We start from the raw sequence: 14,418 nt of genomic DNA on the forward strand, positions 1-14,418 counted from the left end.
ACATCAAAGATGCATATCCAAATTGTCATATCTGTTCCTTACTTTAGACCATGCTTCGCCTCGCTATTGCTGTAGTACGTATATGTACGCAAAAGTCCTCCCTAAATACAACTAGCACCAATGTACAAAGCCACATGCCCCTTACATGCTCCTGACAATGCGTACCCTGCCGTGCTAAACATGGAACCGTACTAGCATTCGAATAAACCCAGCCCGCCCTCTATGTTGAGTAGAAGCATGAAGACCAAAGCCGGGCCACCCGGCCCATGGACGTCGTCAATAAGTGCAAAATCTGTATCAGGGGCCAAGGCCAGGAAGATCTGTCCAAGTCGTATTCATGCCATCCCATTCCTTAACGCCTCGTGTATGTTGTTGTAGGTATATCGTGTCTATTCCCAATTCCAAAATCCCGGAGCCTTGTACACCACGGAGAAGTTATTTCTCTCCCAAATAAATAAAAGCAGACAATCTCGTTATGCCAAGTGCCATCATGTGAGCCCCAGGCCACGGGTGTCATAAATGTTTTGTTAATTCCATGAGCCCCGGGTCTGAAATAGAGGCCAGCATGAAGAAAGAAAAGTGGCGGGTATCAAAAATGCCGCTTAATCCAGGCACCACGCTCCGTAAATCCTTTACCAAGTCGTAGCATCGAGGATCGAAAACATCAAGAGAAGGAAATGCATTATGCTTGTTGTTCAAGGCTGACTCGTCTCGCGCTCTTCTCGGATTGAAGCCATCGACGAGGCCTGGCCGACGCCCAACATGGATGAATGGCTTAGCGGTGGCATTCCGGCCGATGATTTGACCCCTGTCGCTGAAGGGGCACCGCTGGGTGCTGATGTTCCATTTTCTATCTTTTGCTTCGTGAGTTGGGCTGGGTTTATGCCGTTCTCACCGTTGGGTGTTTGCGCTTTGGAGTTGTCTGCGGACAATTCTTTATGCAGTGGTGACGACGGAGAGTTGGACTTTTTGCTTCGAGCATCACCATTTGCTGTGTTAGCCCCGCGTGAAGAATTGCGTGGAGAAACTCGACCAGTCTGATGAAATTGTTAATAAATATCACAATTGATAGAAGATAGAAGAGGTGTACTTGTTTGGCCCACCGAAGACCACAGCTGTTACAAAGATCCCTTTGACCACTAGGTCCTCTTCGCCATTCGGGCGTGTTTCTTGTGTGGCAGTTGGCGCAGTCTCGCACCACATTGCCAACGCCCTTTCTTCGCTTTCGTTTTTTCTTGCTGGACAGCAGGCCGCCAAGTTCCTCAGCAAGAATACGGTTAACCTTTTCCATCTGCCGCAACTCAAATTGCCAGCTAGAGCATTTCGTTGTTCTCAATTCATCAAAAATGTTGTCCTCTGAGGCTAAAGCAGCGTCTTGGCTACCGGGGGCTAACGCACCACCGGCAGGCTGTGAAATATGACCCGTGGCGTGGTTTTCGGTGCCGTTACTGGATCTCGGGGTTGCGGCGAGAGACCTGGAACCGGTGCTAGCGGGAGCCAGGTTACGTGATGATGCCTTGAGAAGCTTTGTCTGGGCAAGCAAGAACGATGGCTTTTGGCCCTCAGAGGCGTCACCCGGGTATAGAGTCGTCTGGGCTTGCAACACTTGGCCCCTTCGGTTCTGGACCTCGTGTTTGCATGTGACAATTTTTCCTCGCCTGGCTTTTTCCAGCGTTCGCCCAAACTCGGGACGTGATTCTTTTCGCATAAGATCCTGTATACTGGTTCCCACTAGGCTATCAGGCTGGAGGTCGAGGAGAGATCGGATATTCGAAGAGACATATAAGAACAGGCCCGATGTCGAGAGTTTCGTCCAGAGTTCGCTGTCACCAATACCACCATTCGCTTCAAGATTGCGGCGACTTAGAGCAAACACCGGTCGCTTGCGGCCTACCAAAATGATGCACTTTCGACCCTTTCCTTGTTCGACAAACAGTGAACCGTGGCTTTCGAACCAAGTGTAACCACTGTGCTTTCTGCGAATTCGGAACACAATGTTGACAGGGTTTCCGGTTGTTGTGTCCTTCAGCTCGCGTGTAACAGGAACAATATCAGATGGATGACATACTGTTGAAAGTGAGTTGCCAACCAAATCCGCAGCCTCATATTCTAGGACCTTCTTGCAAGACGGAGAGAGATATAGAAAGAGACCTTTGAGCGAGAGAACATGAACCACATCGTCGGTATTCTCGAGGAGCATCTTATCCCATGATTGCTTATGCCAATCAGAGGTGAGACCCTTGGGGCTGAACTGCTGTAACAGGGTGGAGACATCGTCAACGCCTAACGTCTGGCCGTTATCGGGCTCCCAGTGACTGGATTGCGGTGGTGTCCAGATGTATTGGCCAATGTCGCTGTGTTTGTAGTTCACCTTTACACCACCGAGGTCTTGATTCGATGCGATCGCGTCCGGGCATTCAACGAGGTCGATCTGGAAGCCAATAAAGTATCTGATTTCATCAGTGTCCCACGGGATGGGGATCATAGTAAGAAGGTTGAGGAAAGGTTTTCCACCCTTTCGATAGTTGATAAGACTCTGTTGAACCTCCCTGCCTTCGTGAACCATCTTCTTCAAATTGTAGACGGCTCCATCATCAACGAACTCTCGCTTGGAGCCCGCTTCGACTTTGCCATCTGGGGCCTGCAGAAAGCGGCAATTCTGGCCGACAATCTCATGACGACTATAACCGGTGAGGTTTTGGAAGTTGTCGGAAACGTATATAATAGGGCAATCGTTCATGGAGACATCGCAGACGACAAAGGCGCAGGACATGTCCACAGCGCCAAGTTGTATGCGCGGGTTCTTACGGGTAGCGACTAACCACAAAGCTTTAAGCATATCAAATCCACTCTTTGAGTATATCGTCTTTTCCTTTGAGTCCCTCGGGGCATCGCCGGTTGATGGGGTCGTTGCCACTGAAGTGCTGGTCGGATGAGTAACGGTTGAGGAGGACATGGCTCCGTGTGAGTGTTGCTGTGGAGGTGAAACAACAGAGCCGGAGGCAGTTGAGACTTGGCGAGAAAGTGCAGGTAAGTTTTGGTTGTTATCTCCAGCATTCATGTTATTGAAAGCCGGATGGTTCATCATACTGTCGCCCGAATCCTCTATGGTATCCATAGCGCTGTTGGTGGGAGCCGGGGTCGGGGTCGTCGTGGGAGGGTTGCTTTGGTTCATATTCATGGAGCCGGCATCCGGAGAAAGATCCATGGAGAAGTCGTTACCAACCTGAACTTGAGGGGTCAGTTGGCCTTGTGGGAACTGGCTCATGGACGGTGAGTAAAGGTTCATCGGTGAGGCGTTGCCGGCCATCTGTGCTCCAACGCTCATGCTTGCAAAGGTAGAGGGCATCATAGAACTCATCATATCAGGGGATATGGTCGAATAGTCATTAGGGTCAGATGCCATATAATTGCCCATTTGGTCCATGCCGATGGAGGTATTAATGTTGGGAAACCCCCCTCCCATGGGTGGTTGGTTAAATTGGTACGAGTTGAGGTCGGCGTTATCGGTTCCAAAGGTCATCACGTCACCGTTGTCGACTGAAGACATCCGCCTTTGCCCTTGCTGCTGCTGCTGATTCATCTGGAACTGACCCATAGCGTTAGTAAAGGCTTGGGGCATGCTCTGTCGGCGGTATAGCTTGTCTTGGTTATCGCGCACAATATCATCGAGGGAATCTCCTCCCTGATAGAAGTTTGGATCATTCATATTGTGCTGCATGTGGATCTGCTGGTTCTGCTGCATTCGAGGTTGTTGGAACTGTTGAGATGGTTGCTGCTGCTGCTGCTGCTGCTGATGGGGAGAGTAGTAGCCATCCATAGCGACAGCATCTGGCTGGACGGCCTAGCCAGGCGCTTGAGGGAAGTGTTGAGCGGGTGTTGTCCCGTATGTATAGCGCGAAGTCTGACGGTTGGTGTCCTAGTTCGACTACCAAGGCGTCGGAAAGGTTGGCGGCCTGAGAAGACCCTAGCTGCAGCGGAAAGAAAAGGCGAAGACTGGTGACAAACGCAACAGTATGACGAGGTGAGAGAAGTCGCGATATGGGAGAACCGTGGCGGGTCAAGATGGGTTATGTCAAGTCGAGTCGAGTCGGGTCGGGTCGATGTTTTAACGTGATAAATCAGGCCGGAGAGATCAAGCGACCGAGCAAAAAAGAGAGGGACAGAGTAATCGCAGATGGCAAATGCGCGGGGGTGGGTATTTCGTGCTTGGTCGAATTTGTACTGTTCGGGGTTGGACTGTGGCTCAAAAATCGCGGCGATGGAAAGGTCGGAGATGTGGGAAATTTGCGATCGGAGGAGAGGCGTGAGAAAAGCAGATTCTACGTTTGAGGCTGTATCGCGTCAACGTCGAGGGAGGAGGATCCGCTATATCGTTTGAAGGGGAAAACGAGAGGGATGCAGAAGTAGAGGACGGTATGGCAGAAGAATGGGAATGCGTGAGAAGCAGATGCCCTGGGCTGGGGCTGGGCTGCTTTGGGTGTGTGTGGGTGGGGGAAAGTACCTACCTACTGTACCTACCTACCTACCCACCTTGTCTAGGTTGTCTTGTCTTGTCTTGTCTTGCCATGCCACGCCTACCTACCTGGGAGCTAGGCCAGGCAAAGAGCAGGCAGTCAAAGGTGGGATTGGATTGGATTGGGTGGATCCAATGGATCATGGTGTGGCTAGTGTGAGGTGGGAAGCAAGACAGGCCGAAGGACAACGGACTATCTTACTAACGTTATGGGCTACTGGTGCTAATGGAAGCCGGAGATTGAGGACTACGAGCTTCCATGAGAGAGGGGCTGTTGACTGCCGCTTTCTGCGTCTCAGTCGAACCCTCTCAAGATCCCCATTTGCGGGTGCTGCCTACCTATAAGAAGCAAAGTCGGAACCTGCTGCACAACTCAAGGTGAGATATCCTTTAGATACTTACCTTACCCAAGGTAGATACTTCCAAGATAAGGTAAGTACAGAAGTATCCATCTCAAGACTTTGCCTTAGCCTGCCGAGGGTAGCGCACAGCGCTGTTCTTATACTGCACTTAGAGTACTGTACCGTACAGAGTACAGGACTCATGCATGTGGGGTGAGGAAGAGGAACTTGAACTTGCTCGGCGCCAGGAGTAACTCCGGTGCAAGAGGCTTGCGCATTGCCCAGCAGAGGCTAGGCTCGAGTAAGAGCCGGGAATGATTTGATATCAGATGGGTGATTTCTGAGGAAATCATAGCATTACAATAACGTTGGATATTTAACATAAGCCGATAGAAAACCGTATCAATAGAAGGTTATAACTTGATCTCACTATAACTTCAAAGCATTTCCCCAACAATGAAAGACGGCTACCTTACCTTGTCCATCGGGTTTACTGGAGGACAGACAACCTTGGGGCCTTTTGGGCTGGGACGAGAAGACCCTGTGCTTCGCCCGTCCGGGCTGCACAACAATTTATCCTTTCTTTGTACATGCCCTGTGCCTGTCAAGTCCAAAGATCATCACCATTTTGGGAAATGTCCAGTTTTTGCATTGAAACACACAGTCAATTAAAATCACTATCCAGATCTGAAATCCAATACCAAAAATGCATCTTTCTCACCAAAAGAAAAAGTGGTGTAAGCAAGTCCCTAAATATGTGATAAGTACCCTACATGAGAATGTCTCGAATTCGCTAGCACACCCGCGGTTCCTTGCAGGCCAGAAAAATTGTAAGACCAAAGTGCGAGCAAGCATTCATCATTCATTCATTCAAATGGAGGGTATAGCTTAGTACTTATACAGTGTTCAATATTCAACACGCCCCCTCCCTGTAGCTCTGCTTTCACCTAAAGGTACCCGTCAACCCTGTCGCCATCATTATTAACTTTGTTTCGAGTGCCAATGCTCACCAGTCTGTCTTTGTGAAATGGCATTTGCGCTCTGGTGATGGCGACAGAGTTAAGTAACCTTCATCACTCTGCATAGGTACCTACGTACCGAAGTTGGGCAGTACATTGACTCAATTCCCCCTCCTTGTCGTACTATTGCGAATCGTGGCTGAATCAATCAATACTCACTTGGCAAGCCAGAGGCAAATATCAGAGTATCCCCGATATCAAGGAAGGGCCTCCACGATCCTGCATGCGAGTAAAGACATCCATTCCATATCTCCCCTAGCCCATCTATCATTCAGTCATGGGAAGGAAACCGGCGTGGTTATTTGATTCATAATTCCGTACGCTACAAAACTCGTCATCTATATATATGACAGACAGACCAACCAACCAACCGACTGACTGTTTGACTGTCTTGCCGCTGCCGACCAAAACCCTCGCGACGAGGTACTAACCAGTTATCAATAACCTAACTCGTGAACTCTAATGATTTTGTAAAAAAGGCGCCATGCGGTCTTGAGGATTTAGACTGCCTAAACAAAATGCCCTCTCATTTTTACCCCGACGCCTAGGACCGTTGTCCTCTGTTTCTCTTCTTCCATGTTCGGGACATGGCATTTCTTGAACGCTGATTCGAACCCGATCCATGTCGCTCGAATGAAGCGCATTTCCACATCACATCGATGCCACCATTGCTTTGTGGATTCGCTCCTTGGAGCTACCTGCCCCCTAAACGGGTTCCAGGCCCATGGCTGACATCTTATAGCGTTCATCATCTAAAGACGCCGCTACATCTCTCCAGAGATGGCCTATAGGGCCATCTCGATACCCGGCGATACTCGGCTGGGTGATATGAACCAGTCTACCGTCATTTGACTTCCGAAAGGGTGGCAAGACTCAGCCCATCTGCGAGCTTCCTCCTAGTTGAAGAATCCCATGATGGTTCGCTGTGCCTCAGGAGAAAATTGCTGCAGAAGAGGCGTAGGGTCAACGCCGGTCGATGTCAGGAACCCCTTAGTTGCTAATGCCACCCGGTTGGCAGTCTGTCCCACGAGGGTCTCTGCCTCGAGAGCCTGGGCGATAAACACGAAGACTTTGCCCGATTGGTTCGCCACGGCTGGGTGTCGTCTACAAGTTCAAAGCGTTAGCATGAGCACACCAACATACTGGTGGTACGTTGAGGGGGGAGAGTACTTACTGGTCAATCAGCTCCGCAAGATATGCATAAGCATACGGTGCCGCTTCTTCATCGTTGGTCACGGGTAGAGTCTCTACCCATTGCGTAATCACGGTTTGCAAGTCTCCCACTGTGCTTGCATTATAGTGGAGAATCTTGGCGATAGCTGCACATGCATTCTCAGTCGCGTAGACATTGTCCTCATTACGAGCGTCAGGAACCTGAGTGACCTGGAACAAGAAGGGGACTGAGCCTCCCAAGAACTGCGCCCATGGTGCTCCACCTCGGTGCGCCGCAACTCCGATGCCGTAAGCTGCCGCCTGGCGAATAGCCGGCGAAGCATCACGGCAACCATCGATGAGCGGTTGGGTGATGTAGTTGGCATATCGTGTGCTCTCAGTGCCGCAGTACTCAAGGACATCATCCATGATGCAGAGTCCCCACTGGCGTTGGGTGGGATCGTTTGAGGTAAGGAAGCCCTCATATGTGGGCATCAATCGCTCCCAGGCAGGCAAGAACGCAGCACCGTGGTTCTTGAAAATAGCATGGAAAGCCTTGTTCATGTCAGAAAGCAGGGTCTGATCATCCTCGATAGCCATCAGAGTATCCTCAGCCTCATCTTCCACGTCCTCGGCAGTGGCTCCCTCCTTATCTTCAAGACGTTGGGCGACACGGTCCTTGTAGTCCTCAATAGCAGAATGTACCGAGTCGATGAATCGGCTGAGGTGGTCTGCAGAAAGACAGTCCTTTCCAATTACCTCAACGGATTCATAGAAGCATTGGTACATCTCAGCAAGTGTGTCGATGGCAGGCTCAGCAGTCAAGACCTCGAGGAGCTTGTCGACAGTCGCACTCCACAGACCACGGAGCTCGTTGGACTGAGGGCCGTAGGCTTTCTTGTAAGAGCTCAACAGCTGAGGAACAAGCTTGGCAGAGATATATCGAACAGGATCATGGAAGAAGAATGCAAGGCCAGGCAAAGCGATCTTCTCCATGATCTCCGCTACATAGGGAGCAAAAGAAGCCTCAAGGACTTGGGCGTAGACGACCAGGAGTTCAATGGCCATGTGCTTGTCATCCATGGTACTTGTCTTGATACCAATCATCTTACCCTTGAGGGGAACAAGTTCCCATCCCTCCTCATTCTGCATCTGCTCAACCTGGTCATCATCGTCCAGCAGTTGGATATCAGCCTTGGCAACAGCAAGCTCCAGCAGAGGAGGCATGACGTTGTGAAGAAATGGAAGGAAGTCGGAACCGAGAACACGACACATGCGGCCCCAGCAGTGCATGAGGTATTGAGCTTGAGGATCGTCTGCATCAGTAATGTTTGCCTGGATGTTGGCCAGAAGGTTGACAAGAGTCATAGCATCCTGGCCAAGACGCTCTTTTCCAACGGCCAGGGCGATCAATGTGGCGCACTCCATAGCCTTGGCACGCAGAAGTCGGTACTCCTTCTCGCTCTGGTTCTGGAGAACATTAACAAGAAGAGGCATAAGGGTATCGTAGTATTTCGAGAAGGCAGCTTCAGCGGCGTCGGCGATGGTGGCGATTGTAGAGAGAGCTTGCTCTTGGACATAGCGTTTTTCATTTTGAAGAAGCTGGAAAAGATGCGAAAGTAGCTCGTCCAGATATGGCTCCAGAGTGGCCTTCTCGGCCTCCTCACAGAAGTTAACAAGAGCTGCTGCTGCGTGGGACTTGACACGGCCTTCGGGCGAGTCGAGGACAGGAATGATTGCCTTGAGAACTCGGTCGTAGTAGTCGGTCTGCATCTTAGGGGCAAAGTCAGTGCTCATCTGACCAAGAGCATTGCAGCCAGCCCATCGAACTCGAGGATGAGGATCTCGGAGAGCGGGAACCACTAGATCTAGCACTTGGCTAAGCTCTCCAATCATCAGATCACGGCAGCCCTCGGAGATGGCAGAGATGGCCATCAGAGCAGCATGTCGATCCCTCCAGGCCATGGAAGTCATCATACGAGGAAGCCAGTTGAAAGTAGGGGCCAGAATGGTCTGTCCCCCAAGCTTGTTCGCAAGTCGGTCCATGGTTTGCTCGCCAGCAACGTGGTTCTGGTCACTCTCGTCCTGATCAAACTGCAGGGTGAGTTAGTTACATGAATTATTTGTCTCCATTCTAAAAACTCACGTCATCAGATGCCATCCATTCGGAAGCATCATCGTCATCCTCGCCTAGATCCGTCATGAGACTCAAGCACTGGGTGATCATGTCGTTTGTGTAGGATGGGTCCTTTCGGCACACGGAGGGGGCGTAATCGGCAAATGTAGCCATGAGCTCAAGAGCGTTTTGGCGGCAGATGTTTTCGAGCTCCTTGTCCTGAATTACCGAGATGCTAAATTGGACAAGGTTCTGGAAGAGAGGCTTGAACATTTTGGGAGCAGACTCGGCGAGATCGATGAGAGCCAGGAGCGCCTTGCTGAGGTCGTCTGAATCCTGAGAATCCTTGATCGGAGGAAGAATGTTGAGGACATCGGGAATAAGGGCGTAGTACTTAGCCTGTCCCTTCTTGCTAATGGTCCTGAAGAATGAAGCAAAAGCCTCCATAGCCGCAAGACGGACCTATAGCTGTGGTTAGCAGAGCCATGACATGCAATGTGGGACAGAAAAGTCTGCCCCGTGGCAGGGGTACCATACCATGACGGCGTCGTCTTTGAAGCCCTTCTGGAAAGCTTGAAGAACAGCCTCCTCATGCTGCTTCTCGATGATGGCGGGAGTGGTAGCGAAGACTCGGAACGCATTCTCTCGCTTCTCTGGTTCGGGGGCTTGGCTAAGTTGGAAAAGAGCGCCAAGCAGTTCGGGCCAAATATCGCCTATTGCAGGAGTTGTTAACCAAGTTCTGGGATACGGAGGGTCACTCCAGGGCTTTGAAAAGCTTACCATTCTCGGTGTATTGCCTGGCAAGCTCGGCAACAGCATCACTAATTTTGTTGCGAACGAGGCGTTCAGACTCGGCGGCAAGGATCTCGAGAATCTTTTGTCGAATGACGGCGGCTTGGTCCTTAGTCAAAGAGATGAACAGATCCGTGGTCTCTCCGGCCTCATTCTTGCGGGTTTTTGAAGCAATTCGGCGGAAGATTACAGCGGAAAAAGATCGTGTCGCATTGTCGCCAGCAGCTTGAATCTGTTCCGCCAGTCCCATTAACAGGACCTCAGGTCGGGTGGCAGTCCAGTTGTTCTGCAGGTGCTCCTCGGCTTGTGATCTTATACCGTTGTCGGGGGACTGCAGAGCTTGCAGGAGCTGTGAAAGCTCTGCGTGGATGTCGGGTGGGAGCAGAGACATTGTTGTGGTCGTGGAGGGTTGCTGATGGTGATGTCCACCAGCAGACGACAAAGAAGTTTGGGTCTCAGTCGGAGGATGTGGACAAGAGTAGCGATAATGAAGTACTACTTGAAGAAGAAGTGTGAAAAAGCTACGAGCCGTCGAGGTTCGTTGGCTTGAGTCGGCCGCGGCTTCACTTTAAGGGACGAGATTTCCAAGGATCCCAAATGGTGTGAAAGAAAGAAGAGAGGGACTGAATGGGAGCAGAAAGTGAAGTGGGGGAGGGGAAGCCCAAAGTTGAGGGTCGTGAATAAGTACCATGCGGGCGAGGCTTTGCTGGCGAGGTACTTGGGGACAGACTTGAGCCCAAGAAAAAAAAAACAAAGGGTGCGCGGTGACCAGGTCGTGGCTAGTGTGATTTTTCTGTAAGGTAGGTAATAAGGCCTTGATTGTTTATTTTTTACCTTTTCTGCCAGGCTACAATCAAGACATAACAACTAGGACAGAGTTTATATAAGTTGATGTTGAGAAATGTCCTCCAAGGCTTCTGACGGGAACTGGTCTGGACTTGTAAAGTCAATATTCAGCTGTTGTGACTATGGCTGGCGCATGATATGAACCTAGATTAATTTATCGAGGCTCTGAAGTCATGAAAGAATATTTGATGCCAGATGGACTGGAAGAACGCCTCCTTGATCATTCAGCACCGTAGACAAAGAAGTTTAAAATGAGCCACACAGCAATTGGTGATGCAGCTCTTGAATCCCAATGTCGCTTGTTTTCATTGGGTTCATTTGATTTCCATACGTTGTTTGTTCTACCTTTGCGGCTGTCCACGCTGTGCCCCACCACACCGCCAGAATGGATGGCTTCCATCAGATATGCACAATGAAATCTTCTTTCTTGTTATGATGCATTGCGGCTGCAGCTCAATTAAGGTAGCCTATCAACTTGACACGAAACGTCTTCTCTGACCTGATTAGTTTTGAGTTTGGGTATTTGATAAGCTACAGGATACGATGTTGAATACTGAAGTTTGTTCTTGAAAAACTTCCATTCAATGTCGATCTTTTGAATGAGACTTTGGGATTCAAGACACTCATCATCTGGAATTTTGAAATGCCGACTGCAACAGCTGAAATTCTTACAAGGTCATTGACTCAAGCTTTCCAAGTAGTAGCAGCACTTATGTATCGCTGACTTCCATAACTAAACTCATCGGCTTGATCCTATACACAAGTCGAAGCCATACAAAGATCTTGGATGACGAATATTTTGAGATTCAATATGATGATATTTACCAACAAGGCATTTGCAAACCCCCTGTCAAGTTTCCTATTGCCCTTTTTGTTCATGTTGCGTTTGCGTGCGCATCAGAGCTTGGCTTGGTTACGTACCGCGAACTGCAGGACCGGGGAGTCCCTTGAAGACATCCACATTTTTGATCATCGTTGGTGGTATAGTAGAAGCTTCTGGGAAGGCTCTGCCGGATCATTGTGAGGAGTGGTTAGGTGCTGGAATGGATTATATGATATTAGTGCAAATCAATTCCTAAATAAATAGTAGTCACAGCTGCATGAGAGATCAAATGCCCAGGAGCCCAAGTATAAGGTAGGTACGGAGTACCTTAGTAGTATTACATCTACCTACCTAGTTGATGTAGTATTTAGTGGTATTTCCACCCTCTCAGGGTCGAGTTACTTCTCTATCAGTAACGTTAAGTTTTACGCTGAAGACTGAGCTCCCATCCCATCCAACCTCAATCCATCCATCCATCGCGGGGCACTCCACCATCGCCCGGCTAGCCCACCTTTGGTTTGCTTTACTTTACTTTACTTTCCTCTGGTTAGGCGACCTACCTATGTCATCATGCAAAACGTTCCCCCGCCCACTCATGGCTTTGGATTGTAACCTCGTGCCCCTCGCATTCAAGTCTCATCTCCAGACCAACCTCCGCAGCAAGAGGCAGAAAAAAACCATTCCACCTCATCTATCGGTCACCTTGTCCTTGGCAAATAAATGTCTTCTGATCTTTTGTATCCTGATTCTTAGTTTGTGACTCTGACTCTGACTCTGACTCTAACCACTTTCCAATATTGGACTTGAATACCGAGATCCATTCAACTCGAACCACTCACTCGCTCTCTTATCCTGCCTGCGCCCCGCGTCCACTCCCACGTCCATCTCGTCTCGTCTCGCCTTGGCCCATCTCTGTGCAAACTATCATCTCGTCATTGCAATTGTCGCGACAAATCACTATTCCCCGTTATCTCTTCATCTGTCTCTCGATTGCATTACATACAGCGCTCTTTTGTTCGCCCAAGTCGTGTTGATCTATCGCTTATTGCCAGTCCGATCTATCAAATCTCAACATCAGTCAGTCAATTCATCACCCTGTCAAAGTGAAGCGACTTCACCATGGACCCCTCACCGAGCTCAACCTCCCGCGAGCTCAAGGATACTCGCGCGACCAGCTCGACCAGCCTCAACAGTGCTGCTTCGGGCTCTTCATCCACTCATAAACCACCTACTCTTTCTCAGCGATCCCCTTCTGTATCTATATCCGCTGGTTCTGGCCCAAGCTCCATATCCGCACACCGCGCAAGCTTCGCCGAGGGCTTGCGCAATGCGCCCTCGTCCCCACGCTCTCAACGGCACCCTTCTTTCACACAGGCCGCTCTCCAGGAGCTTTTGAACCATCCTCCTGCAGGTAACAAGCATGCCAACCCCAGATTTGCCGGCCGCGATTGGCGTGATGTAGCTATCGGAGAGCTTGTATCTCCCGATGATGTTAAATGGGTTGACTTCAATAGCAGCGTTGAAGAAGCTACAAAGGTGAGCCTAAAACTTTGACTGTCACCCAATACAGGACCGACCCAATATGCGCCTTCAAGTACCAAATAACCATGCTAACTCTAACTCGCAGCTCCTCCTTAAGAGCCCTACCAACGTTGTTCTGGTCCGCGAGGATCCCTCCACCCATATCGCGGTCTCCACATTCGATTATACCGATCTGAACGCATACCTGCTTGTTGTCGTTGGTCTCGCCAAACCTGAAGAAGATCAGGTTGAGCTATTCAATTCGATTCTGGCCAAGGCTCAGGAAGGTGGCCAGATTCCCCTACGAGACGTCTTCCCTCTTTTCCGCAAGGAAACACTCATCACATTGCCTGGTGACGAAAAGCTCGCACAGGCTATCCAAATTCTCGGCAGTGGCATCCATCGTCTGTTGGTGACAACTACTAGCGGCGAGGTGGTTGGCATCGCAAGCCAACTTAGAATTGTCGAGTTTTTCTGGAACGAAGGTGTCAACTTTCCTTCTATTGATCGACTTTACCCTGCTTTGCTACGTGATCTGGGCGTTGGGGCCAAGGAGATTGTTTCTGTCAAGTGAGTTTCTAAACAGTCTGAAGATGGTGCGTATTAACACGCCATAGCTCCGATTCACCCTTATCTGAAGCACTTACGCTTATGAACAACGAAGGTCTTACAAGCGTTGCTGTTGTTGACAACGGCATGAATGTGGTGGGCAATATCTCGACCAAGGACGTCCGTCACTTAACCAAGAGTTCCAACGCCCATTTACTCAATTCGTCATGCATGAATTTTATTTCTGTGATTCTCAACGAGCGAGGGGTTGAACACGGACGCGACGTCTTTCCCGTATTCTACGTGAACCCCTACTCTACTCTGGCCCATACCGTTGCCAAACTCGTTGCTACTCGATCGCATCGAATGTGGGTGGTTGAATCGGCATCACCCTCCCCTTCAGCTCCTGCAACACCTTTAATGGGGCCCCAATCTTTCACGACCGCCGGCCCTCCACCTCCTGCTGCGCCCCCGTCGCCTGTCCCGACTGCAGCAGTACCTGCTTCTCCAGTCCCTACAGCTGCTGTGCCGGCATCGGCCATGGCCGGAGCTCGTCTTTCAGGGAGGCTTACCGGTGTTATCTCGTTGACTGATGTACTCAATATGTTTGCGAAATCAACTGGTCTGCACCCTTCGGACCCCAACGAACAGCGAGCGAGGCGAAGACGAAGCTCAAGCAGCTCAGTGCGACCAAGTCTGGACTCATCTCGAGCTAGTATCGATTTCCGAAGGTGATGGCAATG

The 14,418-nt window shown here is 50.1% G+C and overlaps 4 protein-coding genes across 4 annotated transcripts; 2 read left to right on the top strand and 2 right to left on the bottom strand.

Annotated features, from left to right (window-relative positions):
* Positions 1-695: 695 nt before the first annotated feature.
* On the bottom strand, positions 696-3,820 carry FPRO_06406 (putative white collar 1 protein; the record flags this gene model as incomplete). The annotated part of the gene is made up of 2 exons (XM_031228684.1): positions 696-1,037; positions 1,091-3,820. The coding sequence occupies 2 exons, from the start codon at positions 3,818-3,820 to the stop codon at positions 696-698; spliced, it is 3,072 nt and encodes a 1,023-aa protein (XP_031078996.1).
* Positions 3,821-4,429: 609 nt separating this feature from the next.
* FPRO_06405 (uncharacterized protein) lies at positions 4,430-4,861 on the top strand (the record flags this gene model as incomplete). Its single annotated transcript, XM_031228685.1, has 1 exon — positions 4,430-4,861. The coding sequence occupies one exon, from the start codon at positions 4,430-4,432 to the stop codon at positions 4,859-4,861; it is 432 nt and encodes a 143-aa protein (XP_031078997.1).
* Positions 4,862-6,772: 1,911 nt separating this feature from the next.
* On the bottom strand, positions 6,773-10,327 carry FPRO_06404 (putative beta karyopherin; the record flags this gene model as incomplete). Its single annotated transcript, XM_031228686.1, has 5 exons — positions 6,773-6,980; positions 7,051-9,122; positions 9,175-9,606; positions 9,682-9,857; positions 9,925-10,327. 5 exons carry the CDS (start codon positions 10,325-10,327, stop codon positions 6,773-6,775), a joined length of 3,291 nt encoding a protein of 1,096 aa, XP_031078998.1.
* A 2,397-nt stretch (positions 10,328-12,724) lies between these two features.
* On the top strand, positions 12,725-14,410 carry FPRO_06403 (uncharacterized protein; the record flags this gene model as incomplete). Its single annotated transcript, XM_031228687.1, has 3 exons — positions 12,725-13,141; positions 13,176-13,696; positions 13,744-14,410. The coding sequence occupies 3 exons, from the start codon at positions 12,725-12,727 to the stop codon at positions 14,408-14,410; spliced, it is 1,605 nt and encodes a 534-aa protein (XP_031078999.1).
* Between the last annotated feature and the right edge of the window lie 8 nt (positions 14,411-14,418).

The sequence above is a fragment of the Fusarium proliferatum genome (assembly GCF_900067095.1).
Source record: "Fusarium proliferatum ET1 genome assembly, contig: FPRO_scaffold003, whole genome shotgun sequence".
NCBI classification, from domain to species: Eukaryota; Fungi; Ascomycota; class Sordariomycetes; order Hypocreales; family Nectriaceae; genus Fusarium; species Fusarium proliferatum.